Source organism: Hylobates moloch, unplaced genomic scaffold (assembly GCF_009828535.3).
Source record: "Hylobates moloch isolate HMO894 unplaced genomic scaffold, HMol_V3 SCAFFOLD_11, whole genome shotgun sequence".
In the NCBI taxonomy this organism is placed as follows: Eukaryota; Metazoa; Chordata; class Mammalia; order Primates; family Hylobatidae; genus Hylobates; species Hylobates moloch.
Genome location: NW_026652286.1, coordinates 97,390,775 through 97,418,652, shown reverse-complemented (window position 1 = coordinate 97,418,652; position 27,878 = coordinate 97,390,775). Strand labels below are relative to the sequence as shown.

General features: G+C 54.1%; 3 protein-coding genes across 5 annotated transcripts; 2 read left to right on the top strand and 1 right to left on the bottom strand.

Annotated features, from left to right (window-relative positions):
- The first annotated feature begins 1,439 nt into the window (after positions 1 to 1,439).
- On the top strand, positions 1,440 to 10,840 carry ESAM (endothelial cell adhesion molecule). Of its 2 annotated transcripts, none has more exons than XM_032167789.2 (7): positions 1,440 to 1,840; positions 5,373 to 5,551; positions 7,135 to 7,336; positions 7,515 to 7,670; positions 8,929 to 9,051; positions 9,352 to 9,478; positions 9,727 to 10,840. In XM_032167789.2, the coding sequence occupies exons 1-7, from the start codon at positions 1,579 to 1,581 to the stop codon at positions 10,040 to 10,042; spliced, it is 1,365 nt and encodes a 454-aa protein (XP_032023680.1). In that variant the 5' UTR covers positions 1,440 to 1,578; the 3' UTR covers positions 10,043 to 10,840. The 2 variants fall into 2 exon arrangements, with proteins under 2 accessions (XP_032023680.1, XP_058302697.1); XM_058446714.1 differs by lacking the exon at positions 1,440 to 1,840 and adding an exon at positions 3,988 to 4,181 and having other exon boundaries at positions 9,727 to 10,839.
- A 711-nt stretch (positions 10,841 to 11,551) lies between these two features.
- On the top strand, positions 11,552 to 16,386 carry VSIG2 (V-set and immunoglobulin domain containing 2). The gene is made up of 7 exons (XM_032167792.2): positions 11,552 to 11,612; positions 12,110 to 12,267; positions 12,768 to 12,975; positions 13,814 to 13,972; positions 14,918 to 15,037; positions 15,143 to 15,287; positions 16,012 to 16,386. The coding sequence occupies exons 1-7, from the start codon at positions 11,552 to 11,554 to the stop codon at positions 16,142 to 16,144; spliced, it is 984 nt and encodes a 327-aa protein (XP_032023683.1). The 3' UTR covers positions 16,145 to 16,386.
- An 85-nt stretch (positions 16,387 to 16,471) lies between these two features.
- NRGN (neurogranin) lies at positions 16,472 to 23,737 on the bottom strand. Of its 2 annotated transcripts, none has more exons than XM_032167790.2 (4): positions 23,580 to 23,737; positions 17,961 to 18,187; positions 17,700 to 17,720; positions 16,472 to 17,278 (listed from the first exon to the last, which is right to left on the bottom strand). In XM_032167790.2, the coding sequence occupies exons 1-2, from the start codon at positions 23,592 to 23,594 to the stop codon at positions 17,966 to 17,968; spliced, it is 237 nt and encodes a 78-aa protein (XP_032023681.1). In that variant the 5' UTR covers positions 23,595 to 23,737; the 3' UTR covers positions 16,472 to 17,278; positions 17,700 to 17,720; positions 17,961 to 17,965. The 2 variants fall into 2 exon arrangements, with proteins under 2 accessions (XP_032023681.1, XP_032023682.1); XM_032167791.2 differs by having other exon boundaries at positions 17,700 to 17,717.
- Positions 23,738 to 27,878: the final 4,141 nt, after the last annotated feature.

The window sequence follows — 27,878 nt, the reverse complement described above, 5'->3', positions numbered from 1 at the left end:
AATTTGAGGGTGATGAAATAGGAAAGCCAAACCAACAGCCCCCAACCCCACCACACAATCTGCTTGGCCAAGTCCAAGTTTGTAGTTCCCTACACAAGAGTGTGAGACTGGTAGGTATCTCTCCCTGTTGTCTTTGCCGCCACTGAGCTGCCAAGTACTAGATTCCAGGGTTTGCATGAGCAGTTTTGTGTTTGCATAGGCGTTTCTCAAAGCCACTGCATGGCAGGTATTTGAAGAGGAGCCAGGCAGGTCACACTAGGAAGAAGCAGCTGAGAGGGCGTATGGGGCACTGTATAGAAAAAGACCTTGTGTGAAGTGTGGGCCCAGGGACTACACTCTGTTAAAACAGCAGAACTATGTGCAGTAAATGGAATCCCGCAGGCCTACCTGCTTTTCTTCCCAGACCGCAGAGCGGGCAGCGCCAGGAATTCGTTGTTATGCTTTCTGCCCTCACTGACCTTTGCTGGGTGGTTGAGCTGTGCTGGGATGTTTGAAGCATCTTTTTTTTTTTTTTTTTTTGGCTGTTGAACAGAAAAGCAAGAACAGGTGCGTGCCTTTCTGTAAGGGAGCGGCGGCCGCCAGAGGGCGCAGAGGTGCCTTTTGACCGAATGGCGCGGGGAGGGGGGCGTTAAATTCAATTCACAGCGAGCAAGATCTAGTCTCGGGAATGAAAGGATCAGAGCGCGCCTGAGCCTTTCACTGCGGGGATGGGAGGCACTGAAGATTCGGGGGATAAAGAAGAAACGGAGGGACTGTCCTGTCTTCCTTCCCGCAGCCGCCCCTCCTCCCCAGTCAGCATCAGGCCCGTACGCCGCTCATTTCAGGGGCTAAGCTGGGAGCAGCACGCACGTTTCCTCAGTTTCCCGTTCAGCTCCTGGGACTACCTTGTGCCAACCTTCCCTGCTCGGAGTATGAGGCACAGGCCGGGGTAATCCTCCAGCCTGGGTTGGGGTCTGCGCAACTCCCGGAGCGCTTTTTCCTGCCCGCAGGTGAAGATTCCCCGCGCTGCCCGCCAGCGCTGGCACGTTCCGGGGCGCCCTGGGCTTCCGCGCGGCCTCTGCCGTCGCCCTCGGTGCGGCGCTCCGGTGGCCGCGCAGTCCCCGCCTCCAGGAAAGCCACAGATTTCCCGCGGTACGAGGAAGCCCGCGCGGCCGGCGCTCCGGCCTCTCCCTGCAGCTGGAAAACGCTGCTCCCCTCTTCCTCCTTCAGGAAGGCCGCCCTGATTGGGCCGGGGATGCGGCACCCTCAAGCTTGGAGCCAGAGCCCAGGAGCGTTTACATGTCAGGGGTTACGGGTGGTTCTGACTTCGGATAGTCCCCAAATTTCCCACCCTTCCTGGTAACCCTTCCTATCCCACCCCAGCGGAAGGGGAGGTTACGGCTCAGGATAGTTCTGGAGCCTCCTCTTCCCCCTCTGCTCCCTGGCTGGCTCGTGGGGCATCAGGGCTTACCTCTCCCCTCCCTGCGTCCACACCTGGAAGAGGCCTCAGGATCCCGCCGTCCGCGCCCTGGGGGCGCCCCCGGGAGGCGGACTCCGCGCGCCCCGCCCGGGAGGACGGCGACCTCTCCGCCCCCTCGAATGCCCCGCCCCGCTGTCGCCGTCGGTCCCCACCCCGCTACTGGCACACAGGCGCGCAGACTTGGGCTGGAGCCGCCCTGGGTGTCAGCGGCCCGGCTCCCGCGCACGCTCCGGCCGTCGCGCAGCCTCGGCACCTGCAGGTCCGTGCGTCCCGCAGCTGGCGCCCTGACTCCGTCCCGGCCAGGGAGGGCCATGATTTCCCTCCCGGGGCCCCTGGTGACCAACTTGCTGCGGTTTTTGTTCCTGGGGCTGAGTGCCCTCGGTGAGTGAAACCCGGACCTGGAGGGGACTTGGGATGCGGGATGGGGTGAGTTCGACCCTGAGGGAGAACTCTGGACACTGCTGCGGAACTGGGTCCCACGACTCGCCCTCCTCCCCTGACCTCCTAATCCCACTCCAGGGCATCACTGGCTGGCGCTGACTTCTCGCTTTGGCGGGGACAGCTCCCAGTTTGGGTGTGGGGGCGGATGGCGGGGGGAGGTAAGGGCATCTCTCGGAAAACCTGGGGATACCTCTGGGGTGAGTTATCGGAACCATTATTCACCCTGTCCACTCCCCACCCCCCACCCAGCAGAGCCGGATGAGCTGAGCCGCTAGATGAGACACTGGCTAAAGAGCTTAAGGACTTAACTCTAGCCCCCTCTCATCCTCGACCCCACATACAAGCCGATGAAGAAGATCCCCCGGGGAAATACCCCTGGTCCCCAGGCTTGACACACGCACTTCGTGTCAATTCCCCAGCGCAGATGCTCTCTCTTGCCCCCCCCCTGCTTCCTGCCCTGGGAATCAAGGGAGGTGCCCCAAAAGGACGACCGTGAGGTCATTTGGGACACAGGAAATGGGGGAGGGGTTCAAACGCACAGAGAAACAGAATTGTGACCCCCCCACATAAGGCCCACCACCCCTATTGGTTCCCAGAGCCAAAGGGACAAGGGAAAATTGGGAAGAGGGTGGCCAAGGGTCAGAGAGGAAGGGAACCTCCTTGGAGAAAGTGTTTGGGAAGTGTTGTAGGCCTCCAGCGGCGCTGGCTTCAGCTGAAGCTGGGGTGGCTCAAAACTCCATCTGGGAGAGAAGGACCCGGCAGGACTAGGCCCTTTTAAACTGTTTCACTTGCTGTCCCTCAGCTTTCTCGCCATCTCCCTTCAAGGATCTCGAATGGGAGTGAAGGGTGGGTTTAACTGTATTGACTTTAACTCATTTCTCAGGTTGGAGGATGTCAGGACAAGTAAGGCCTGGAAAGCTGTAGAGTGAAATTCAGCCACAATGATGGGGACTAAGATGAAGATCACCAGTGTCCCCTTTAGCCTGTTCTGTGCCCCACAGGTGTCGGGGCATGCAATATTATAGTCCTTGGACAAAGTGAGTCTCAAGTACAGCCCCCCAGGCCACACCAAAGCCAGGAGTAGCCTTCTGTCCCTCTGGGCTTGGTGGGCCTGCTCCAGGATCCCTCAAACTTCTCATCCCGGCTTTCCCAACTTCAACTTCAGCTCTGTTCCTTCTGCATTCCACCCCAACTCTATCCTCCTTCCTTGTGGGGGGTGGGGGCTGAGAGAATCTCTGAAGCGAGGGAGGACAGTTCAAGTTGGCTGCCTGAGTGTCCCAGGCTTCACCTGCGGCTCATCTGCAACCCTTTGTCCTACCCCAGCTTTGAGCCTCAGTTTGTCATATTGAAGACCTGGACTCAAAAGTTCCAATCGGTCCCCCTGGGGGTTGTCCAGTTCCCGCCAGCCACTCGAGGGTTAAATGGCTCTGGTGACCCCGGGGCAACGGGCAGGCGCCCGGCTCCTCCGCTCTTCTGGGCTCTGGAGGAGGCTCTCCGGTTCAATACGCTCCTCGGTGGCTCAGTGCTGCTGCCCCTGGGGCGTGAGAAGCCCGCGGGGGGAGTTTCTCAGAGAAAGAGGGAGACTAAAAATAGTAGCCCCGGGGAGCGGGCCCATTTCGCTCTCCTTCGGCCCCTGCCGGCTCCCTCACTCTGGCCTCGGAGAGGGTCCCTTTCTTGGGCTGTCCCAGTGTCCTTCGCTCAGACCCAACCAGCCTCCTTTTCTCTCCCAGTGTCTCCGTGGACCCTGGGACCGAAAAAAACGGACCAGTTGGGTGACTTCTGAGCCAGCAGACACCCGGGATAGAGAGCAGAAAAGCCTCAGGCCAGGGCGAAGGGCAAGGAGCATGTGCCCAGCCCCCAGTGTGTCCGTTACTATCTCTTTTAACTCTCCTCTACCTTCTGGAATTACAAATGTGGGACCTGGGGAGGTCGCTGGTGGTCCACAAGGTGAAGGAAGGGCGCGCCCCTTCTGGGCCCCAGGCAGTTTCCCGGCGGAAACCGTTTCTGGCCGCTGGCTGTGTGTTGTAGAAAGGCTGGGGGAGAGCCGGCAGCACCTGCAGGCTCCAGGCGTGCCCGGCCTCAGCGGAATGGCCAGCGGGCCGGGTCCCCAGGGGGCGTCCAGCTCCTTGAGGCGGGGATTGTTCCCTCCCGTAGAGCCTCCGGTCTAGTGGCCCCCCCTTCATTGTCTTCTGCCTTATCACTGGGTACAAATTTCCTGCCCAGACCACAGAGATCCTCCAGGAAATGGGAAGGGGGATGCAGCGAAGGCCAAGTAACAGAGGTGGGGGTTCTGTACGGCGCAGCCGGGAAGCGGTGGGGGTGGCTTGCATCCTGGCCGGATCGGCTCCCAGCCCTTAAAGGCCTTCAGCCTGGCTCTCCGAGGGCGAGGGTGGAGAGCGCGGCCTGGCTGCGGCCTCCTCCCGCGTCGTTGGCCGCCTGCTCGCCACGCGGATGTGGCGTCTTCTGCTCCGAGGCAGAGGCCGAGGCCTGGAGGGAGTAGGGCCCGGAACTAGAGCGGCCAGCATCCTCAGGCCTGGCCGTGTGCAAGCCCAAGGTTATTCCCCAAAGGGCTTACCCGTTGGCTGCTCTGTTGCCTCCCCGAAGGGCAAAGGATGAGTATTTCTGGACGCCGTGGTGCAAACGACGGCCCCCTCCTTGAAACCAACATCCCGGTCCACCCCCTGAGCCCCGGACACACGCAGGGGAGGCTTTATACTTGTCTAGAAACCGTCGTTCGCGCTGCCCTTAATTCCTTGCCACCTGAGAGGTCTCTGCCCAGATCGCCCGGACCCCAGAAGGGCTCCGAGGAGCTTTCTGCGTTTCAACCCTCCGTTTTCCGAGGGAAGCCCGCCTCTGGGATTGCGCAGGAGGGCGGGGAGCATCGCATTCACTGGGTCTGGCTTGGGCGCTGGGCCGCTCTGCTCTCTCCAGCTCCTGGCAAGCTCAGAAGGAGCCGCAGGGTTAATAGGTAACCAGACGGCCTCCCAAACCCCTCCGCCCTTTGAGAACTCGGGAGTGAGGGACCCTGGCGGCCCTGAGCAGCGTCTCTACTCTCCCTTGGCTCTCCCTCAGGAAAACTAGGGAAGCAAGTGGGCTACGTGGAGCGTACAACAGAAACAGTCGATCTGCCCTTTCTCCTGATATCTTCCCCTCCTCGCTGGAAATCTGCCCCCTCTCTCTGATGCTCAGAAATCTGCGCCTCTGGATACGAATAAATGCATAGAAATGTGTCCCCATCCCCGCTACAACTGCAGAGGCTGGCGGCGGAGAGAAGTCGTGATGAAATGGGAAGCAGGACACTGAGCCAGTGGTCTCTGGGCACCCCTTGAGGCCTCCAGGGGCCGGACCCCGCAAGGTTCCTCTTTCCAGTTAAAGCGACTTTCCTCACTCTCTCGTGAAGCCGCGTCGGGCAGGGTCCGCGGGCGGAGCTGGGAGCCGGTCTTGGGCACTCACGCCTCGCTCTTGTCTCCAGCGCCCCCGTCGCGGGCCCAGCTGCAACTGCACTTGCCCGCCAACCGGTTGCAGGCGGTGGAGGGAGGGGAAGTGGTGCTTCCAGCGTGGTACACCTTGCACGGGGAGGTGTCTTCAGCCCAGCCATGGGAGGTGCCCTTTGTGATGTGGTTCTTCAAACAGAAAGAAAAGGAGGATCAGGTGAGGGAAGAACGCCTCTCAGCCTACCGCAAGTTGCGCCCAGCGGGGGTTGTAAGCAAAGAGCTGGTAGCGGTGGGAGGGGTGGAGAGGGAATGGGGGCCGGGGAAGGAGTTTCAGGGAAGAGCAGAAGTCTTCACCAATTCAGTTTTTGTTCTGATGTTGGAGACTTACCAAACGATTATCTCTTGCCGACTTTCCCCCAAAATCCAGCACACAAAATACTGTAAAAGTGGAGAGGCATTTTACTTGGTTATGGGGGAGGAGAGAAGGGGAAGAATGGAAGTTGAGGACTGGGAAACGCTTAGCGGAAGTAACACACACGACTTATAAGTTAGCATATCTCTAGCCTGACTCAGTGACTCATACCTGTAATCCCAGCACTTTGGGAGGCCGAGGCAGGCACATCACTTGAGGCCAAGAGTTCGAGAGCAGCCTGGGCAATATGGTGAAACCCTCGTCTCTGCTAAAAATACAAAAATTACTCGGACATGGTGGCACCCGCCTGCAATCCCAGCTACTTGGGAGGCTGAGGCAGGAGAATCGCTCGGATCCACGAGACGGAGGTTGCAGTGAGCCAAAATCCAGCCACTGCGCTTAAGCCTGAGCGACAGAGTAAGACTCTGTCTCCAAAAAAATTAGCATATTTCTGTTTTCACATTCTCTGCTTTGAATACTGTCAAGTCACAGGCCACTTCTCTTCCCAGATAATTCTCATCTGTCACCTTGCCCCCCTTTATACCACCTCGAGAGCCAAGGGGCCGTCTCCTCCCACAATCTCCCACCCATCTGTCTTGACACCAGGCTTACATCCAAACACAGATTTACCCAGAAGAGAATGAAACAATGTTCAGAACCCCTGAAAACTGTGTTCAAGGAAGTCATTTGGATTTTTTTGAGACAGGGGTCTTATTCTGTTGCCCAGGCTGGAGTGCAATGGTTCAGTCTTGGCTCACTACAGCCTCTACCGCTCCTGCTCAAGTAATCCTTCCACCTTAGCCCCCTGAGTAGCTGGGACTACAAGCACACGCCACCGTGCCAGGCTAATCTTTGTATTTTTTGTAGAGACTGTGTTTCACCATATTGCCCAGGCTGGTCTTGAACTCTTGGATTCAAGCAATCCATCTGCCTCAACCTCCCAAAGTGCTCACAGGCGTGAGGCAACGTGCCCAGCCTCATTTGATACTTTCAAAATAGATTTTTAATATTTTTTTCCTCGAAGATGCCTCCCCCATTGTGTAAGTTTCAGGTCTTACAAACCTGGACCCACCCCAGCAGTCTGAGTTGCATACGTACATACCTCCTATTTACATGTCCCTCCTCCCACTATTATGTCACCTTTCTAAACACCACAACTGGGAGATGAGACAATGCACAGGAACCAAGAACCGTTCTGGTGAAGAGGACCCAGGGGCAGTGAGAGGGGGCTAGGGACAAAAGGTGAATGGGGAGCTGGTTCAGGTTAGAAGAATGAGTGCATGTGAGGGGCATTTGGAGAATGCCAGTTGGGAGAGGGAGAGTGGCTGAGCCTGTAGGCACAGTAGACACATGTAGTAATGACGGGGATGTGTTATGCCCCACACCAGGTGTTGTCCTACATCAATGGGGTCACAACAAGCAAACCTGGAGTATCCTTGGTCTACTCCATGCCCTCCCGGAACCTGTCCCTGCGGCTAGAGGGTCTCCAGGAGAAAGACTCTGGCCCCTACAGCTGCTCTGTGAATGTGCAAGACAAACAAGGCAACTCTAGGGGCTACAGCATCAAAACCTTAGAACTCAATGTACTGGGTGAGTGAAAAGCAGATTTCCGGACCCCTCCCCATCCGCACTGGGAGGTCTGGTGAGTCTCTCTCATAAATGGCAAAAGTTGGAGGAGGAACAAATGAAGCGATAGAAGGGTGCAGGGTGGAAGGAGAGGATCTGTGGGTCTCCTGGGTGTGGTTTTAATCTGTCTCCCCCTGCCCAGTTCCTCCAGCTCCTCCATCCTGCCGTCTCCAGGGTATGCCCCGTGTGGGGGCAAACGTGACCCTGAGCTGCCAGTCTCCAAGGAGTAAGCCTGCTGTCCAATACCAGTGGGATCGGCAGCTTCCATCCTTCCAGACTTTCTTTGCACCAGCATTAGGTAAGGACACTTCTGGAAACAGCCGAGACTGTGGCTGGGTAAGGGGAAAGATGAGAGGTACCACAGGGACTGGGGTGAAAAGGGGGGCCAATGCTGATGAGCACTGGGGAGGAGGAGGAGGATGTGGGGAGGATGGGGGGCAGAGAAAGATGCCCTGCCAGGGGCGGGTATTGTGTATTGTGTTAGGTGCATTCACTGTGTATACTGTCATGAAAGAGGCTCTACAGCTGGAGTGTCTGTGTTCAAATTCCAGCTCTTCTAGTGACTAGCTGTGTGACTTGGTGCCATCATTCCCGAATTTGTAAAATGTGGATTTTACACATATCAGCTTGAACTCATTAGTGTGACTTGAACACACCAGTTATAAAAAAAAATTTTAGGGATAAGTGAAACATTTTTAATATGAAGTATTCGATGATTTTAGATAGTTATGTTATTAATTTCCTAGGCATGGCAATGCTATTGTGGTTATATTGAACGATGTACTGCTTTTTTGGAGATTTATGCTGAAGTATTTACTTTAAAATATCTAAGTAAAAGAAAGAAATCAAATAAATATGGCAAAAAGTTAGCAACTGTTGGATCTAGGTTGTGGGAATATGGATTTTCATTTTGCCTCTCTTTCTACTTTTCCCATGACCATTTTTATAATAGTAGCTTTTTCTTTTAAAAAAAATCTTTATTACCTCACAGGTTTGTTGGGAAATTGTGGTAAGTTCATACACATAAAGAATCTAGAGCAGTCTTTGGCACAGAGTTAGCAGCCAATAAACATTCACTGTTATAATGATTAGTCCATATAGTCCTTTAACACTCTCAGGTAGGTCATATTGTCCCCATTTTACAGATGAAGAAATGGAGATCCTCAGATATCAACTAACTTGCTTCAAGTCAGTCACATGGCCTGTTCTGGAACCCACGTTTACCAGTTCCTACCCCAGTGTTCTTTCTCTCTCATTACACTGTCTTGCCGAAATAAAAGTAAAATGGTGTTTTGGTTTCTCTGTGCTTCACTTTCTCTGTGGCCTCCTGTCAGATATCCACTGGGGGCACTGACTGAGGAGTGGCAATGGAGGTTATTGCACTAGCCAGTCTGCAGCTGGGAGCCAAGCCCAGCTGTCACACCTCTCCCCCCATCAGGGAATAGACAAGCCGTGACTCCCAGAGGGTCAAAGGGGACATTCCAGAGGAGGGACAAGATTTTTTTTTTTTAATGGGAAAGAGGGTCCCTGGACTGATGGCTAAATTGTGTCCACAGATGTCATCCATGGGTCTTTAAGCCTCACCAACCTTTCCTCTTCCATGGCTGGAGTCTACATCTGCAAAGCCCACAATGAGGTGGGCACTGCCCAGTGTAATGTGACCCTGGAAGTGAGCACAGGTCAGTGAGGGGTAAGTGTGGTTAAGAAGAGTGGTCAATGGTGGGGGAGGGGTTGCAAGTGGGGAGGAGGCCTGTCTGCTGAGGCCTGTCATTGTAACAGGGCATGGAGCTTGCCCTGATCAAATGTTTGTACAAATGGTTGGTCAGTGACTGGTCATTTCCTGCTCAACAGCCACCCCTCTCCTTGACAGGGAATAAGAGGGAATGTGTATGGTGGCAGATGGGGTGGGGGGAGTGGGACTGGAGAGGGGTGAGAACCCCTCAGCTGGGTGTCCTCCTCTGACACGACGCCTTTTCCAGGGCCTGGAGCTGCGGTGGTTGCTGGAGCTGTTGTGGGTACCCTGGTTGGACTGGGGTTGCTGGCTGGACTGGTCCTCTTGTACCACCGCCGGGGCAAGGCCCTGGAGGAGCCAGCCAACGATATCAAGTAAGTGTCCCTGGTGTCTGCTGCAGCGGGGGCTCTCCCAGCTCTCCTCACAGAGTCTGGGAATTCAGGCAGCTCTCATCTTTTGGGATGGGGTCAGTGGCTGAAACATCATTCCTGTGGGCAGGTGTTAAGGGAGAGGGAAAGGAGTCTTGAAGTGTGCAGGCAGAGGTGGCATATAAGACCAAGCATGTAGAAACTCCTCCTTCCCCCACCCACTTCTGACCTCTTGTTATTTCTTTGATGACTAGGGAGGATGCCATTGCTCCCCGGACCCTGCCCTGGCCCAAGAGCTCAGACACAATCTCCAAGAATGGGACCCTTTCCTCTGTCACCTCCGCACGAGCCCTCCGGCCACCCCATGGCCCTCCCAGGCCTGGTGCATTGACCCCCACGCCCAGTCTCTCCAGCCAGGCCCTGCCCTCACCAAGACTGCCCACGACAGATGGGGCCCACCCTCAACCAATATCCCCCATCCCTGGTGGGGTTTCTTCCTCTGGCTTGAGCCGCATGGGTGCTGTGCCTGTAATGGTGCCTGCCCAGAGTCAAGCTGGCTCTCTGGTGTGATGACCCTGCCACTCATTGGCTAAAGGATTTGGGGTCTCTCCTTCCTATAGGGGTCACCTCTAGCACAAAGGCCTGAGTCATGGGAAAGAGTCACACTCCTGACCCTTAGTACTCTGCCCCCACCTCTCTTTACTGTGGGAAAACCATCTCAGTAAGACCTAAGTGTCCAGGAGATAGAAGGAGAAGAGGAAGTGGATCTGGAATTGAGAGGAGCCTCCACCCACCCCCAACTCCTCCTTATGAAGCCAGCTGCTGAAATTAGCTACTCACCAAGAGTGAGTGGCAGAGACTTCCAGTCACTGAGTCTCCCAGGCCCCCTTGATCTGTACCCCACCCCTATCTAACACCACCCTTGGCTCCCACTCCAGCTCCCTGTATTGATATAACCTGTCTGGCTGGCTTGGTTAGGTGTTACTGGGGCAGAAGATAGGGAATATCTTTTTAAAACTAACATGAAATATGTGTTGTTTTCATTTGCAAATTTAAATAAAGATACATAATGTTTGTATGAGATAAGAAACAAGTTGCCTTTTCAAACTAAGAATTCTAGAAATTGAGCTTCAGGAGGACGCAAAGTGGACCCCTTCCCAAGCTGTGTACCCAGGAGGGCTTCTCCCCACAGGCTCAGAGCAGCTCTTCTAGTGTTTAGGAGGGTCCTTGTTTGTCACGTGGAGAAGGGGAGGAGACTCTAAGCTACTCTGAACAGCAGAGGGATGGAGTTGGTACACTTTCTGCTGGAGCTTGAGTGCTCCCAGCTAAGGGGTTACGTGTACCTCATCTGCTTCCTCTTCAGGGAGAGGGGAGAGGAAGCTCACGTGGGCTCCTCTCCCACACCACGGAATCCTTAACAAAACACTTCTTGCCCATCTGGAAGAGATCTCTGTTGTTACTGACGGAGAGCTGGGCATAGTATGAGGTCCAGGTGTGTGTCCAAATTCTGCCATGTTCTTTCCTACCAAGGGTGAGGTCTCCTTTAGGTCTCAGTTTCTCTGCCCCTAAAATGGAGTGGCTCTGGAAATGGAGAGATGCTCATTTCTACAGAGCCTCCTACCTCAGTAAGTGGTGAAATGAAAAGGAGTGTGGACAGGAAGTGTCTGCGGCCTGGGGCTCACACTCACAGTGAGGCTCCGAGGTGGGGACGCCACTTGCCAGCTCTGGGGTATCAGGACGCCTTCCAAAGTCAGCTTTCCTTCCGTCTCTGCAGAAGGCCCACCCCAAGCCCAGCCCTTTTCCCAAGGCCTGACAGCTTCAGACCTTGGGGAGAAGAGGAAGGAAGGAGGGAGAAGGGATAGAGGGATTGCAGAATCGGGGCTGGGGAGAGGAGGGAGGAGCACTTTTTTTTTTTTTTTAACTTGCGGTGCCGGCCTCTCCCCTGTTTGCTCTGAGATACCAGTCTCGCTCCTGCCCAGCCCGGGCGGCTGCCCTTGGGTGCTCCCTTCCCTGCCCGACAGCCAGACCGACCTTGACCGCCCACCTGGCAAGAGCAGGACCGGACGGCCGGACGCGGCCATGGCCGAGCTCCCGGGGCCCTTTCTCTGCGGGGCCCTGCTAGGCTTCCTGTGCCTGAGTGGTGAGGAGGGGCCGGGCGGGACCACGGCGAGAGCTGGGGGGCATAGGCCTGGCTTCCCCGGCTCCTCGGGACCCACTCTGTCCCCGCCAGGCCAGATGAGGCTGCCGTGGGCCGCAGGGGCCCTAAGGCGCCTGAGGTGAGGCCGGAGAGTGGGTGTCGAAGGCCCGGAGGGAGGAGGAGAGAGACCCCCAAGCCGGCGGGCGAGTTGGGCCTCTCCGCAGCACGGGCCGGAACCACTCCACCGCAGGGCTAGTGTTTTCCTTTCTCTGCTAAACACACACACCCTCTCACCTGGCCCGGTTCCGGCCCTTTTACCCACAAAGACCCGGCCCCTCCCGGAAACCTCAGGTTTTGGGAAGGGAGGGGTTGGATTGAGGCGAGAGGGTTGTGCTCTGGGGAGGGAGCCCCCAGCTTCCAATGTAGATGCCCGGGGGTGGGCCCGACCCTCCAGATCACTGGAATTTGGGTTCCCACCTCCCTCTGGTCCCCGGCCCCAGGGCTGGCCGTGGAGGTGAAGGTACCCACGGAGCCGCTGAGCACGCCCCTGGGGAAGACAGCCGAGCTGACCTGCACCTACAGCACGTCGGTGGGAGACAGCTTCGCCCTGGAGTGGAGCTTTGTGCAGCCTGGGAAGCCCATCTCTGAGTCCCATCCAGTGAGCTGAGAGCGACTGCATGAAGCTGGGTTGGCCTGGAGAGAGGAGCCCAGGATGGGGGCATGGGGGTAGGGAGGGGGCGTTTGGGGATCAGTTTGCTTGGATGAAAAGGTAAGTGGGCTCTCTCTAGATCTCTTCAGAGCTGCAGTCTGCCTGACCCTATATCTTTCTTTCCTCTCCCATAGCTCCTATTTCCAACTCCCCTGCCTTAGTGTATCCATTGACACTAAGGTGTTGTGACTGATACCAAGATAATATGCTGCCTCTTCTGCCTCTCTCTTTGAGAGAGAGAGAGAGAGACCAATGGATCAGGTTCATTTAGCACCTGAAAGGGGGTGGTGTTTGGGGACAGAGATACCTTTGAGGTTCCAGCTACAGGGTATCAGCCTCCCTGGCTGATGTAAGTCAGGGGCCTCTTATACCCACTTTGATGAGGAAGGACTGTAGAGTTGATGCCAGGCAGAAAAAGGCACATATGTGTGTCTTCTGCCTCTCCCCAGATCCTGTACTTCACCAATGGCCATCTGTATCCAACTGGTTCTAAGTCAAAGCGGGTCAGCCTGCTTCAGAACCCCCCCACAGTGGGGGTGGCCACACTGAAACTGACTGACGTCCACCCCTCAGATACTGGAACCTACCTCTGCCAAGTCAACAACCCACCAGATTTCTACACCAATGGGTTGGGGCTAATCAACCTTACTGTGCTGGGTAAGGCAGGCTGGGGATCCACGAGCCACATACTCTTTCACATACTTGGGGGGTTTGCACTGGTCCTGCTAAACCTCTGGTTTCTGACTTTTAGCCCAAGCACACAACTGCACTGGGGGCCCCAAGCGAAAATACTCCCTTTCCAAGTCTTCTAATTCAGGTGGTCATACTCCAACTCCACCCTCCACCGAGAGCATCTCCTCCATCAGAGCCTAATAACAGAGTGTGTGAGAGAAAGTCCTTCCCATACATGGGGATCTGAGCCTGCTCCCAGCAGCTCCATCACGGGGGAGCCTCTCATTGGTAGTTGGATTCTGTCCCTCCCAAGGTCAATGGCAGAGAAGGGGAGTGGCCACCAAAGGAACAAGGGCCCCTATTACTGAGCACCAACTTCATGCTCAGAGCTTCTGTCTCACCCCAAACTAGAGCCTGTTCAGAGGTGAGCAACCAGAAAAACTAACAGAGACTGGCGGTGTTTAGATGGAAAAGAGAAGGCCTAGGATGGGTGTATTACTGCTGGGTTCAACTATCCGAAGGGCTGTCATGTGGAGGAGAGATTTTAATTTCTCTTTGTGGGCCCAAAGGGCAGGAACTGAAACCAATGGGTGGAGGTTATGTTAACACACATTTTGGCTCAACATGAAGAAGAATTTTCTCTAACAATCAGAATTTCCAATAGTGGAAATCCCTCAGTTCCTGGGGATGCAGTGGTGTGTGGACCCAAGAGGACCACTGTTTGATAGGGGTATTGAAGTAGAGAATGTAGCACATAATGGAGTTGGGAGTGGGGTTGGAAGATTGCTGAGGAACTTTCTGTTTTTTGTTTTGTTTTTTGCAGTTCCCCCCAGTAATCCCTTATGCAGTCAGAGTGGACAAACCTCTGTGGGAGGCTCTACTGCACTGAGATGCAGCTCTTCTGAGGGGGCTCCTAAGCCAGTGTACAACTGGGTGCGTCTTGGAACTTTTCCTACACCTTCTCCTGGCAGCATGGTTCAAGGTAAGGGCCCAGGGCATCAGGAAGAGGGTACTGGAGACCTGGGCAAATCTGGTCTCTAAATCCCACCCACCCGTATTATCAGTTCCATGACTAGGGGTATGAGACAAACCACTATACCTTTCCCTGTCTCTTCCTTGGCTTCCTGTATTGTTCCCTCCTGCCTGTCTTCCTGCAGTCTGTGGCTGCATGATCTGGGAGTATTTCTCTAGCTGAATATACTACTGATAACCTGGAAGAGAGTAGAGGGCAGGGAGCATTCTGATGATGCCCACCCGTCTGCCTTGGGGAGATTTCTTTTAGGTTTCCTAAGGGTCCTGGGTCACTTCCAAACTTCCTAGAGAGGAAACTGAGGCAGAGTACCACGGACTGGCTGGAATCTTTTAACCAGTTTCTTTGGAGGAGCCTTAGTTTCTCGGCTTCCTCTCCCTGGATCCAGTTCTTCTCTCTCCAGCCCCAGGAAACTCCTTTATCAATCCAGAAATGAATGACCCACCCCCAGATCACCTTCCTGGTATGTGCTCTGCCTTCTAAGGCAAAGTTAAACAGTTTAGAAAAGCATTTGTGTCAGCTTAGAGCCACCCTACAGGATGCAGTTTCTAGCAATCAAGACTTTTACCCCAAACCAGGAACCTGACATCAGCCAGTAAGCGCCCCACCCCGACTCCATTGCCAGTTTCTGAATCCTTCATGAGTGCAGTCCTCCTCCTCCCAAAAAGGCAGCTATGTAGGGTGGAAAGAACAGGTAAGTTGTAGCAGCTTTGGAATTCCTCTCTGGGTCACCTCAGACACACTACTTCCTTCTTCTGAACTGGTTTCCTCCCCAGTAAAAAAAAAATTAGTTCCTCCCTGACAGGATTGTTATAAGGATGACATGAAATGTGCTGTCCTCATAGAGCTGCTCACTGAGTTGAATGAGTCGTGGAACACTTCCTCTTCATCCTCTAGATGAGGTGTCTGGCCAGCTCATTCTCACCAACCTCTCCCTGACCTCCTCGGGCACCTACCGCTGTGTGGCCACCAACCAGATGGGCAGTGCATCCTGTGAGCTGACTCTCTCTGTGACCGGTAGGGATGCTGGGTGGAGGACAGGCTGGCAGCCTTGTGTTGAGGAAGCTGTCAGCTGGTGGACTGAGGAAAGCCTGCAATTCTGAGGGTCCTGTATCTCCTTAGAACCCTCCCAAGGCCGAGTGGCCGGAGCTCTGATTGGGGTGCTCCTGGGCGTGCTGTTGCTGTCAGTTGCTGCATTCTGCCTGATCAGGTTCCAGAAAGAGAGGGGGAAGAAGCCCAAGGAGACATATGGGGGTAGTGACCTTCGGTGAGCAGGAGGGCGGTGGAGGGGGGGGTGCAAGGAGGGAGGAAAGGGCTTGAGTTAAAAGCGGGTGCCTGCAACCCTCGAACTCCAACATCCTTCAGTGTGTTTAGGGGCAGGAGGTGTTGTTCAGCCCTGGAATTTGCTGGTGGCAGCAGTATAACCTGTGTGAGGGTACAGGCAAGCGGTACAGGGTGGAGTGGCTGGTCCACAAGCTGTGGCAGGGAAGCTCAGTTTGCAGGACTGCCCTGCCCCTCCTCATATTTAATAAAGTTTACTTTTCTGTTCTGAAGGCATTTTCATATATTTTAACCACCTGGGAGTAGTAGTGGCTTGTAGATGCCGGGAAATGGATTTGTCCTGAGCAGTCAGCTGAGTTCAATTCTTCTGTGGAGGAAATCAGGAAAGGGGAGGGGAAGCTGCCTCTGTCATCCACTTTAGCTGCCAATCAGGGTCTAGGATAGGGATCAGAGCAATATTTCTCCAGGTGGAGTCCTCAGATTACCTGGACAGAAATCACCGGGAACTAGTTATACATTCAGATTCAGGCCACTTCTAGCCTTCCTAGAGTTGTGCGTTGGGGAGCGATGAGGCCCAGAAATTTCATTTTAACCAAAGTTCCACAGATTATTCTCAAGCACAGTGAAATTTAAAAGTCCCCAGGTTAGAGGACAGCCCTCCTCTGCAGGAGGCTTCTACTCTTCACTCAGAACTTGCCTATACCCATCAGGGAGGATGCCATCGCTCCTGGGATCTCTGAGCACACTTCTATGAGGGCTGATTCTAGCAAGGGTTTCCTGGAAAGACCCTCGTCTGCCAGCACCGTGACGACCACCAAGTCCAAGCTCCCTATGGTTGTGTGACTTCTCCCGATCCCTGAGGGCTGTGAGGGGGAATATCAATAATTAAAGTCTGTGGGTACCATACTGTCTCCTTCTTCTTTCTGCTGGTATGGCGAATTCCTCTAGGCGGCTCAGAGAGTATTAACAGTAAGAGAAGGAATGGGCTTGAAGTCCGAGAAAAGGTAGGCAGGAAGTTTGGTTGGGTCAAAGGGGTAGGTTTCAACCTAGGTGCCTCTCCACTTCACCCCCCCAGCCCCCGATTTTTGGTTGTTGGTTTGGCCCAAGGAGACTTGTTCAAGTTCCAAGCGGAGGCCTTGTGCACCCAAACTCCCTCCCCCTGGCACCCTCTGAACACTTGGACATTCCTCTTTATTGTTCACATTCCAACCCAGCACAGTCACATGCACACGCGGAGATTAAAAACCTTTCGGCCACAGCCCCAGGAGCCCGGCGGGGGGGAGGGCGGGACCGACAGGGGCGGGGCGGGGCCGTGGAAGACTCCTCCTACCGAGCCTCCCAGGCGCTCGGCGTTTGCATAAACAAGAGAGCTGGAGAGGCTGCCCGCAACAGTGCGCTGGGGAAAGGGGAGCGAACGTGACAGGCAGGTATGGGATGGGGACTTCTCTTCCGGTCAGAGCAAGGGGCGTCCGAAACCATAAAAACCCTCTTCCCTTCATCTCACCCCAGATCCAAAGTCTTGGGGCTAGGCTGGGGCGGGAGTGGCACGGAGATGTAGGGCGCCCCTTTTAGCTGCGCACAGAACGAAAGAACTTGTGTTTTCTTTAAGTGAGTGTACTTGGGTGACGCTTAGGGCGCCCTCCGCAGTGCGCGCAGGAAAGCGCACTGAGGCTGCGGAGGCAGAGCTGCATGCTGGGTGCGGGGAGAGGTGGGCGAGAAGCAAAAGAAGGAAGACTGGGAGCGCATGGTTTAGGGTGGGGTGGAGTGGAAGGGCAAATGGGGACCATACTAGACTGCAGAACTAACTAAAAGGGCACGGACTCAGCGGCTCCGCGACGGAGCCTGCCTGGGTGAGGGAGTCTCTGGGACGCAGGGGGCTCCTGTAGCTGGCAGGTTGCTGGGCAGGAGGGGGTCACAAACACGGCAGGGAAGTCTCGTCGCTGCGAAGGGGACGCGGCATCCATCTCTCCTCGGGAACTGAGGAGAGAAAAGGTCTGAGAACCTGCCCTCTTCTGCTACTTCCTCTTGCCCTCCCCCTTCCCCCTTTCAGTACCAGGATTCTTTGGGCGGTGAGTGCCAGAGGGCCCCTGTCACCCAGAACCCCCACCCCGGGTCAAAGCGCTGAAATGAGCCCCGCGGCAGGTACGTGTGCGCGCCGCGATGTGTTTCTGCCCCTCGGTCGGGCTTGTGCAGCCAAATGGGGTGGCTGCGCATGTCGTGGTCCAGGTATGTCGCCGTCGCAGCCTTGGGCGTCTGGACGTATCAGAAAACCCGCAGGGGCAGGGTGCATTTTCCCCGGCTGGGAGGGGTGAGGGCGGGCAGAGGGAAGGGCTGGGGATTCGATCCTTTTCTCCCACTCACGGGTCCCACCCCGCCGCCTAGGGGCCGTGTTCATTACCTTTGAAAATGCTCAGTTCTTCTTCGGTCCAGGGCGGGGCAGAAGGGAGGATGCAGAGGGGAGAAACAGGTGAGCTTCTGGAATCCGCGCAACCCTCAGCCTCTTCCCACCCACCCACCTCCCATCTCGGATTTCTATCCCCCAACCCTTAGCTCCCTCCACGCCCCCTGCACCTCCAGCCCGCCCTTATTCTCCCCCTGCTCCTTCTGGGGAGGGCTGGGGAAGGGCAGCTGTCAGCCTGCCGCGCGCCGCCCGCCTCACCTGGCCTAGTCTCCGCTGGGGCCGCCGCCCGCGCCTCCCCGGGCCACCCCAGCTCCGCCAGGCCCCCCAGGGCCCGGGCCCTTCCGGCCGCGCTCTCCGCTCTTTATCTTCTTCCGCGCCATGTGGCCCCGAAAACTCGCCTGGATTTTGGCGGCGGCCGCGTTGGCGCCGGGATCGTCCAGCGGGATGTCTAGAATGTCGTCGTCCGGCTTGGAGCAGGCGTTCTCCTGGGGGCGAAGGAGGAGGGTTCTTGTGGGGTCACTGGGTCTTGATCCGCGGGAGTGGGGTAGGAATAGAGCCCTGAGCAGCAGGGACTATGGCGACGCCGGGGTAGGAGGTGCAGAGAGGGGTGCCGAGCCTGGAGCAGGGCTATGGCAGGGACACGCACTGAGGCATGGGCAGCGACAGGCGAAGAAGGTTCAGGGCCAGGTGGACAGTCATGTCTCAATTCAGGAAGGAGAAGTGCAGGCAGGATTGGGTGCGGAAGAGCCAGGCCCATCACCAGCACCGAGTTAGGGGTCTGCAGAGCTGATTGGAGGGTGGGTTTGGAGGGGCAAGGAAAACAGCAGCAGGCACTCCTGGAGTGGCCGCCTGTCCCCCTGCTCTCAGAGGGTACCTCCAGCTCAGAAGGACCCAGTCTGAGTCCAGGGTTTTCCGTGGAGAGGGTGGAGAAGCCTCAGTCCGCCAGCTATCTCCCCCCAGTAGAAATGCAGGAAGCTCACAGCTGGAATTAGGGAGAGGATGGGGATACTAGTCAGTGAGCCAGCCTGCCCCGACCTAAGGCTAGAGGCCCAGAGATTGTTTTCCCATTGACTCTTCATTTTCCACTGCCCAAGGATGAACTCAAACACAGGAGATAGGAGATGATTTGGATGAAGCGATAGAGAAAAGGCTTCACTCCAAGAAAAAAAAAAAAGAAAATGAAAAGAGCAGCAGGAGCAAGAAGCCCTTTCCAGGGTGTGCTTATGAGGAAGGAGGGAATTATGGTGATAGCTACCACTTAAGCACTTACCTTGTTCCAGGTGCAGTAAGTGTTTTACAGGCATTAGTTTATTTAGTCCCCCAAAATAAAGCTATTATGTACCTTTTTATCATTACACCTAATAAAACTAATGATTCGACTGTTTGAAAACCTACCTGGGTCATACAGTTACCAGCGGACCCAAGATTCAAACCTTTGTATTTCAGAGTCCAGAATATATTGTTACCCCTACTTTGTAGGATAAGAAAATGCAGCCCAGTCAACCAGCCAAGGTCTACCATTTGCTACAGGTGTGTGGCCTTCGGCACGTTATCTAACCTTTTCCTATCTCAGCTCCTTCCTCTAAAATATCAGGATAATAGCATCCACCTCTATGGGTTGTGGGGAAGAATAAACAGCATGATATGCATAAAGTCTCTTGCACAACCTAGCTGCTCAATAAATGGTAGCTCTTATGATTGTCTTAAAAATAACATTAAGTTAATGTGAAACAGTCGTTTTTGCAGGCCAAAAGTGGTCATATAATAACAATTTCATATGGTTCAACCTAATAATAATCAGGCCCATCTCTGTGCCCCAAACTAGGTTTCTGTTTCTCTGACGGCCTGCCCTGGCTGAAAGCAGAAAGAGTGAGGGGATTGATGGTATAGATTGCAGAGGAAAGGCTATGGAATGGAGAGGAATTCAGCCTCTGAGCCCCTTTGTTGCTTAACATTACTTGCAGTATTAGCGTGGGTCAGGATGGGGATGGTTACTATGAACTTAGAAGGACATTTCTCCTTTGATCTGGCTCTCTGGCTTCTAGGAATTTGCCTCCTTCTTTTTTTTCATGAAGTCTTCCACTGCTTTGACTATCTTTTTCTTCTAGGACACAAGATGACCAAGGTTTCACATAATAATGGTAATTCAGTTCTGTACATTTGCTGTCTCTGCCATCATCCATCCGGTTCATAGAAGTGGACAGGATATGAGCAAGGCTTCAGTGATCACTGTCCTAGCCAGATTCTGCCCCAGGAGCACAAGCTTAAACTCCAGATGCCCAAGCCCCAGCTTATAAATTGCTCCCCTCGCCATGTTTCCTAAGGTTAGCCTCATTTCCTGGGCTTCACATTCTTCAATTTGTGCTCAAGATGCCCACAATCGATTTAAACACAGATAAAAGGAGTTATATTTTGGTAGAAGACTCCCCCCAAAAAAAGAGTTATAAAAAGGCAGGTATGGTCGTGGAGAGGCCCAACACAGGTCTAGAGTGCTCAGAAAAGTCTCCTTTGGAATTTTTTATTCTTAGAGCTCAAGTCTTTCTTGGGATATCCTCAGGGAACAGTGAGGCTTCTTCTCAAAAGAGCGTGACAACCATAAAAAAGCATTCCTGACCTACCTCTCCTCCTTGGCCTCGCAGCTGTGGAGGAGTGGGAAGGTTGAGTGGAGGACGGGATATCTGCCTCCAACCACGCTAGACCCGACCTGCTGTCACCGCCCGCCCCAGCTGGATCCAGAATGGAAACCTGGAACAGCAGGCAAAGCCACCCCCGATGCTCCATGTTCCTCCCCAGAACCAGCTCCCTCTCCTGCCAGCTGAATTTTCAGGACAGAGCTGCCAGGTGGCCAGTCCACAGGTGGAAAAGGAAAGAGATTGAAAGGACCTGGGAAGAGGTTCACTGGTCATGGTGCCTGGCTGGTGCCTTGGTGCCTTCCAAAGCCAAGGTTGCTGGTGTGTACCTGAGAGTTCCATAGGAACTAGGGACTTCTGGGAGGGAGAAGGAGGTGGAAGGTGCCCTGGTCAGCAAAGCAGGAGCCAAGGCTTCTAGTCCCAACTGTGCACATCGCTTCATCTCTGAGAGTCTCATTTTCTTCAGCCACAACTAATAAATAAAGTCTCCTTCAGCTCCCAAATCCAAATAGCTTTAAGGATTTCCCCTGCTTGCTGCTTGTTATATGTCAGGCCCTGTGCTAAGCGCTTTGCACATATTACCTCATTTAATCCCAATTTTGGAAGTCAGGAAACAGCCTCTGAGACATTTTGTAACTTACCTGAGGTCACTCAGTTGACAAATAGTGAAGTGATGGGATTCAATAGCCTCTGCTGCTAGCCACTGCCTCAGGGCAGGTAATTATTTCTATGAATTCAGCAGGGCCAAGCCAACTAGACTAAGCAAAAGAAATGAGGAGGATCCAAAAAAAAAAAATGTTTCTTTCATGCGCTTTTTCATGCGCGGTGAATGCAGGAAAAGTCATATATATATGGCTATGTAAATCAGCAACTGCAATATTTGAATCAAAAGGAAGAAAAAACCATTCCTCTGTCTCTTAAAAAAATAGGCAGATCTGTTTTCTTCTTCCTCATTTCTATTTGAGCCTCTGTACCAAGGAGAAACGGGAATAAGGCAGGACTAGATTCTTCCCAAACACCAGGTGGTGCGGTCAGTGAGGAGAGCTCCAGAATGAAAGATGAAGAGGGTCCTGCCTCTAGCCCCCAAGAGGTATGCTGTTCTTCCTCCACATCTCAGCTCTCTCCCAGCACTGAGTCCAGCCCTCCACAGAAAGGGGAGGAAAATGCCCACCCCCAGCCCTGCCCTTCCCCAACCGTCCACACGTCACTCCTTCTTCTTCTTCCTGCCCTCCTGCACAGTCTGATAATGGTGCTCTCTCTTGCTCAGCCCTTTAGCCCTGCAGACCTAGGACAGGGCATGATTTAGGAAGGCTCCTGTGTACAGGGTGCACTGGAGGAGGTGCCTCAGACCCTGGGCCACGGAGATCATTGTGTATCTGCTTCTTCTTTACCTTTTGGGTGGGTAGCTTCTCCTTTTTTAAGGGACACTGACTTCAACCATGTCTACTAATCCCTCAGTATGGCTCCCTGGGCACTCAAGAGCAACAGTTCCAGGCAGGGACCCCTACATCCTACTCTAATTACTACTGCACAGAGGAGACCAATTCCATTCCTTCCCTGGCCTCTTGGATTCTCTGTTTACTCACCTCTTTCCAGTGACCATGTCTCCCACTTCCCCTTCCCCAGCAATACTCCCCTCTCATCCTCACCTCTCCCCTCCCCCCACATCATTTCCCAGAACCCACCACCCATGTGTCTTTTCTACTTTATACAACACTGCTGGGAGGAGGGGCTCTTCCTTAGCGGAGCCCAGGAACCTCCATGAGGAGCCCATTTCTCCCTTCACAACCAAAAAATTGCTTCCTGTAGAATAACAAGCAGAGGGAAAAGGCTAGAAGGAGATATGTTATCGGGGTGTTCTCCAGGGGGTGGGACTGTAGGTGACTGACATGTTTCTTTCTCATACTTTTCTCTAGTTTTTACGTTTTCTATTATGAGCAGATTACTTTTACAATCCATAAATATTTAGAGGAGAGGTTAAACCACAGCTTTTCGAAGAAGACAGGGCTATGTTAGAATCCTGCCTCCACAGTTAGGAGTCATGCTTCCTTGGAAAAATCTAACTTTCTAAACCTCAGTTGGCACATCTGTGAAATAATACCTACTTCACAGGGTTGTTGCGATGATTAAATATAAAGTGCTGCCTACAGGGCAGGCATTCACAAACTGGCAACTATTACTGAAACTAATAAGAGTTAAAATCGCAACAACCACCACTTGCCCCTAAGTTTTCTATGCCTCTTGGTACCCAGATATGGGAAAGTCTCACCTATTGTAGAACTGGGCTATCCTTTCTTTCCAAATCCCACTTTTTTTTCTTTACTATGCCATAAGGTGGCAAAGTCAGTAACCTTGTGTATCATTAGCTGGTTGACTGAATGACTGAAAATACAAGGACTTTGGAATAGTCTTTCTCCAAGTGCAGAGGCAAAAAATAAATAAGCAAACAAATAAATTTCATATACGTATGATCACTGTGCTCTTCTAGGGAGGCAGGAGCCAGGGCCTGTGCCAGGCGCTTTCATACCGAGTCACCTTAGCAGCAACCCCCTTGGGCGCTGGGCACTTGCAGTACCCAGGTTTCCGCGTGGGCTCTGACAAATTGCAGACACTTCCTTCCCTCGCCAGCAGGGCTCTCTCGCGGTCACTTCACCCAGCCCCTTCCGAGCGAGAAGGCCTTGGGGGCCGGGACAACCCCTCCCCGGAACCACCCTGACTAGGCTCTTTGCAGCCAGCATCACTACCGAGCTAACCAATATGGACCAGCCTGCGCTGCACAGGGCGCTTAGGCAATCGTTGGAGGGTCATGAGGATCAGCCTGTCCGCCCACCGACGGCGGCGGCAGTGGGATGGGGAACGGGGTGGGGGCCGAAAGACGGGAGAAAGGAGTCGCTGCAGTGTCTCCAGGCGATGGTTTCCAGCGTCTCACTGGGGAGGAAGTTCCTCCTGTCATCCAACCCGCAGTTCCCCTGTTGCAGAGCCCTGCCGAGCTCCCAGTCCAGCCTAGGCTGTCTAGCGGATGGGCGCTCAGACGCCCCCGCGAGTTGAGGAGCATTTTTCCTAGGGCTTCCAAGTCGGGCGGGCGCCTTCCCCCATCCACCACCCACGTCTCGGCAAGGACCCTTTTTCTTTTTGCTCCTAGGTCTTCCGCATCCATTTCCATCCCTCTCTCGCCCTCCAGGGCTTTCTCAGGCGCCTCTCGCAGCAGACCCCGCCAAGTGCCCCTCCCCCGGGCCCTCTAACTTACGGTGCAGCAGTCCATGCTGGTGTCGGGGGTCCTCGGCGGGGACGAAGGCTGGCGCAGGGCGGGGGTGGGGTCTGTGTGGTGCCGGGTGGGGGCTCTGGGACAGTCGGCCGCCAGCCGACCCGCGCCGAAACAGCAGCTCTGCTCTCGGGTCCGGTCTCCCGCGCTCGGCTCCGCTCGCGAATGTAACCTGAGCCCCGCGGCCGGGAAGCCAATCAGGAGCAGCCTCCGGCCGGGTGGGCGGGGAGAAGTGGAGGGAGGACCACGCCCTCTCGCGTCTCTCTCTCCGCCGCGCTCCCGCTCCTGCCCCAGCCCCTCCGCCTACACGCTTGTATCCAAGCCTCCTACGCACTCCATCCTCCCGGGCGCAATCCCCTGGCTTGCTAGGCGGCGGACTGCCAGGCAGATGTACGCCGGAGTAGGCAGAAGGAGGCCCCCGACACCCCGAGCACAAACACCCACATCTGGGCACAGCACCTACTCCCGCTCAGAGAAAACCACGCACCCTTCACCCACCCCTCCATACTTCCACAACCTAGCAGGAGTCCCAAATATGGCTCCCTCTAACTTCACTCCCCCTCAGTCCGCAAAGAAAGGCTCCCTAACGGGCGGTAAAAAGGTCTCATCATCACTCCTGCTACAGACGGAGAAACCTGTTGGTACAACCTGGCGATGGGCATGCGTCCACACAAAAGCTCACAAGCCCCGCATGTCCACATATGATTTTCCCAGGCCTTCTTCCAACATACAGACACTGCAGACACAACCTGCAAAAATAACTACGCAGCCCTTCAGTTGCAGGTAAATGCGGACACCCTGTTGTGGGCGGCCGCGCGCTCACGCACGCACACGGACAGTCACCCAACTCAAGCTGTCGGCATGACGTATCTATTATCGATCTGTCTACATGAGCTGCAACAAACAACATCATATAGGCTCAACACCTATTTTGTATGTATTTATATATGAGCACAGACTTGTGCCCTTTATACCGGACTCTGTGCCCTTTCATACCAGACTCTGCCTAACCTTTTGATCTGCTGCCTCAGAATAAGACAAAAGCTGGCCATCCTCGCCCTTGCTCCTGAGAAGAAAAATACCCTAAACCCAAGTATAGAGAATTCGAAGTAATTGGCTCTTGGGTCCATGATGAGGCAGGATGTGGGCTTCGTGAGAAGCTGGGAAGGGGAGCTATGGAAAGAGCATCTGGGAGGGACAGACTGCCACTGTTGTGGTCGTCAGCCTCCCCCAACTCGGCAGGGTACAAGAGCTGGCAGTGTGGCTTGTTATGTGGGTAGGGTGGGCCTTCTCTGAGAAAACTAGAAAGTCTTTCTCAGCTAAGGTCCCAGAGAAGGGAAGGAGGAAAGGATGGCTCCTGCTGGGAGCAAAGGTGGGAAATGCCCTGTGGCTCTGGTTGGGACAGCAGATCCTGAGACAGCTCTGCTGTGCATCCCCAGCCCCTGGCCATGACCAGGGACCACATGGCGGTGACATGCTTCCTTTCCACCTAGACGTTTGGGCCCGAGGCTCTGCTTGCCAAAGGAAAAATGAGTGGGAGGGAAATGCCTGAGTCCATTCAGGGTGGGGATAAGGTTAGCCGGCTTGGGGTCCCGCGCTGAGCTGGATGCTGGCCGGGATTCCAGGGCTTGGGGTGTAGGGGTGTCTCTCCCAGCATGTTTGGGACCCACCCACTTTTGTAACGAAAATCTGTTCCCCAATCTGTCTCTGGCACATCTTCCATCTCCCCACCTCCTCCAAGTGGCCAGATGTCCTGGGAACTCAGGCCCTTGCCTAAATGACGGGCACATCTGCGGCCTTCTGTTGTGCCAATTCCTGCTGGACTTCAACTCAAGAATCCAGAGAGGAGACGAAAGGGGGAAATTGGGGGACAGAGTGGATACCAGGCCTAGACTCTGTGCTTTTCTCTTCCCAAATTAGAGCTGAGGAATTCGGGATTTGGTGAGTTTGCAGTAAAGTCTCCCAAGTTGCTAGGCAACATCCCTCTGCAGACTGCGCTGCCTCTGGGCCCTTCTTCCTGCTGGTCAGAACTGAAGGGGGGGTATCTTTACAACACCCCCCCCACCAACTCCCACACAGGCAACACAGCCCTTCCCTCTTCCTGAAGGACACTTTTGTGTGGGGTGAGGGTGTCTCTGAACACTGGAGGGCCCATAGGAGAACAGATACGGCAACTGTCAGTTCCATCCGCAAAGCAACCATTTCAGCAACAGCCCACTCAAGGCGCCTACGCAGAACTGGCCACAGTGCTGGCCCTGGGGGATGGGCAGGCTCTGAGGTGAGGAAAAGACAGAGAGGAAGGCAGAGCCTGAGATGAGAAGACAGACACTCACAAACTCAAATACCAGTGGCAGGAGCAGTAACACATATGGCCTCATAGAAATTACACACACAGACCCAAAGTTGCAGACACACACACTGCCCACACACCCAGAGACACACACCCTGCACGGGCTGTCACCCACTGACATCCAAAGATATGCTCAGCGTGGGCCCCTTAACCACTGTGGGGCCAGGGCACCCACTAGCACTGGTGAAAGGTCCCTCTTCTTAGCCTCTAGGTGGCTGGGGTTTGTCAGCAAGGTGGACTGGTGGGACTCAGCCTGTGATACTCAAATAGATGAGCTAGGAGAAAGGACAGATGCAGTAAGGGATGGCTGGGTCTGCCACTGCAGGCTCCGGTCTTTGGCAGAATGATGCCAAGTTATACTCCCCATGGTAACCTGCCTGTCCTAGGGCCTGCGTGCCACAGGTCAACATTTGGAGTACGACCTACTGTCCAGATGGGCTTGGACTTGTAGTTGTTCTTGACTTTTCAAATTTTAAAGCTTCTCATCTACAGTCTCCAGCCCCCATAGCTACTGAAGAAGAACTGCTGGCCTGGAAAGGAGATGAGCTCTGGAAGGGAAGGGCCAGGTTAGAGAGGCAACTTGGGGCATGGTGGTGGGTGCCGTGGGATGGAAGCAGCAGGAAGCATGGAGGTGAGAGGGTGAGGAATAGAAGCCAAGGCAGGCGAGGGATAGACAAAAGAGAGAATAGAAGATGGATTAGTGGGAAGCTCCTGTGGTCCAATACAGATTCTTCTTGGGACAGATGGAAGGGGATTTGGAGAGGGTTGGTCCTAGTAAGCTGGCAGAAAAGCCAAGGCACGTGACAATCTATTTGCCAATAACCTGTGGCTTCCCCTTCTCGGAGTGGGCACCTTCTGAACTTCACATCCTGGCTCAAGCCCATGGAGGGACCCATAATCAGAAGGGGGCTAGAAAGTAAGAGGCCTGTGTCTTTGGTGGAGCTGATCTGGGGGCTTCTTAGGTCAGGATTTTACCCATTTGAGTGGAGGGGGTGGAGGTAGCAGGAAATTCAGTTTTCTCTGCAAATATTTCAGCTTTTGCTGTTGTAGTATTTTTAGCAACCTGGTTGGCAGAGGAGGAGCCCGGGTACATTTTTAAAGGGGCCTCCGCCAGGCTGGAGGCCTCTTCCCACCCTCACCCCACATGTCAGAAAGGAGAGGGGGAGAAAGCACGTGGCTTAAGGGGTCCCTTCAAAGGTAGAAATCAGGTTCGCTGGACATTAGGTGACCGTTAAGTCATTTTCACCAGTAGTCATTTTGTTCTGTCATTGTCAGCATCATGATTGTTACCGGCATTATCAAGAGGAGTAAATATTTCTTGAACTTCTGCTATGTTCAGGATGCTGCTAGGGAGGCAGTACGGAAGGCTTGATATAATATATTCGCTAAGATGGGGAAAGAACCAATATTCTAGAGTGAGTTCTAGGATAAATCTGAAAGCACTTTACAAAGTGCTACCACATCCATTATTTAAAGTGGTGCTCTCGAGAACAGTGTGAGGAGGTCTTTCTTTCTTTCTTTCTTTCTTTCTTTCTTTCTTTCTTTCTTTCTTTCTTTCTTCCTTCCTTCCTTTCTTTCTTTCTTTTTTTTCTTTCTTTCTTTTTGAGACAGAGTCACACTCCATCACCCAGGTTGGAGTGCAGTAGCACAATCTTAAGCAACCTCCACCTCCCAGGTTCAAGCGATTCTCCTGCCTCAGCCTCCTGAGTAGCTGGGATTACAGGTGCTCACCACCACGTCAGGCTAATTTTTTTGTGTTTTTAGTAGAGACAGGGTTTTATTATGTTTGCCAGGTTGGTCTCGAACTCTTGACCTCAAGTGATCTGCCTGCTTCAGCCTCCCAAAGTGCTGAGATTACAGGCGTGAGCCACCATGCCCAGCCTAGGAGGTATTGTTATTTCTAACCTCTTTTTCTGAGGAGGAAACTGAGGCTG

Bases quoted from the DNA above. Each gene is read 5' to 3' on its own strand.
- VSIG2 (XM_032167792.2), top strand. From the start codon at position 11,552: ATGGCCGAGCTCCCGGGGCCCTTTCTCTGCGGGGCCCTGCTAGGCTTC. The intron at 13,973-14,917 runs GTAAGGGCCCAG...TTCATCCTCTAG, and splicing joins TCCTGGCAGCATGGTTCAAG to ATGAGGTGTCTGGCCAGCTC. The intron at 15,288-16,011 runs GTGAGCAGGAGG...TATACCCATCAG, and splicing joins TATGGGGGTAGTGACCTTCG to GGAGGATGCCATCGCTCCTG.
- ESAM (XM_032167789.2), top strand. From the start codon at position 1,579: ATGCCCCGCCCCGCTGTCGCCGTCGGTCCCCACCCCGCTACTGGCACA. The intron at 5,552-7,134 runs GTGAGGGAAGAA...GCCCCACACCAG, and splicing joins AGAAAGAAAAGGAGGATCAG to GTGTTGTCCTACATCAATGG. The intron at 9,479-9,726 runs GTAAGTGTCCCT...TTTGATGACTAG, and splicing joins GAGCCAGCCAACGATATCAA to GGAGGATGCCATTGCTCCCC.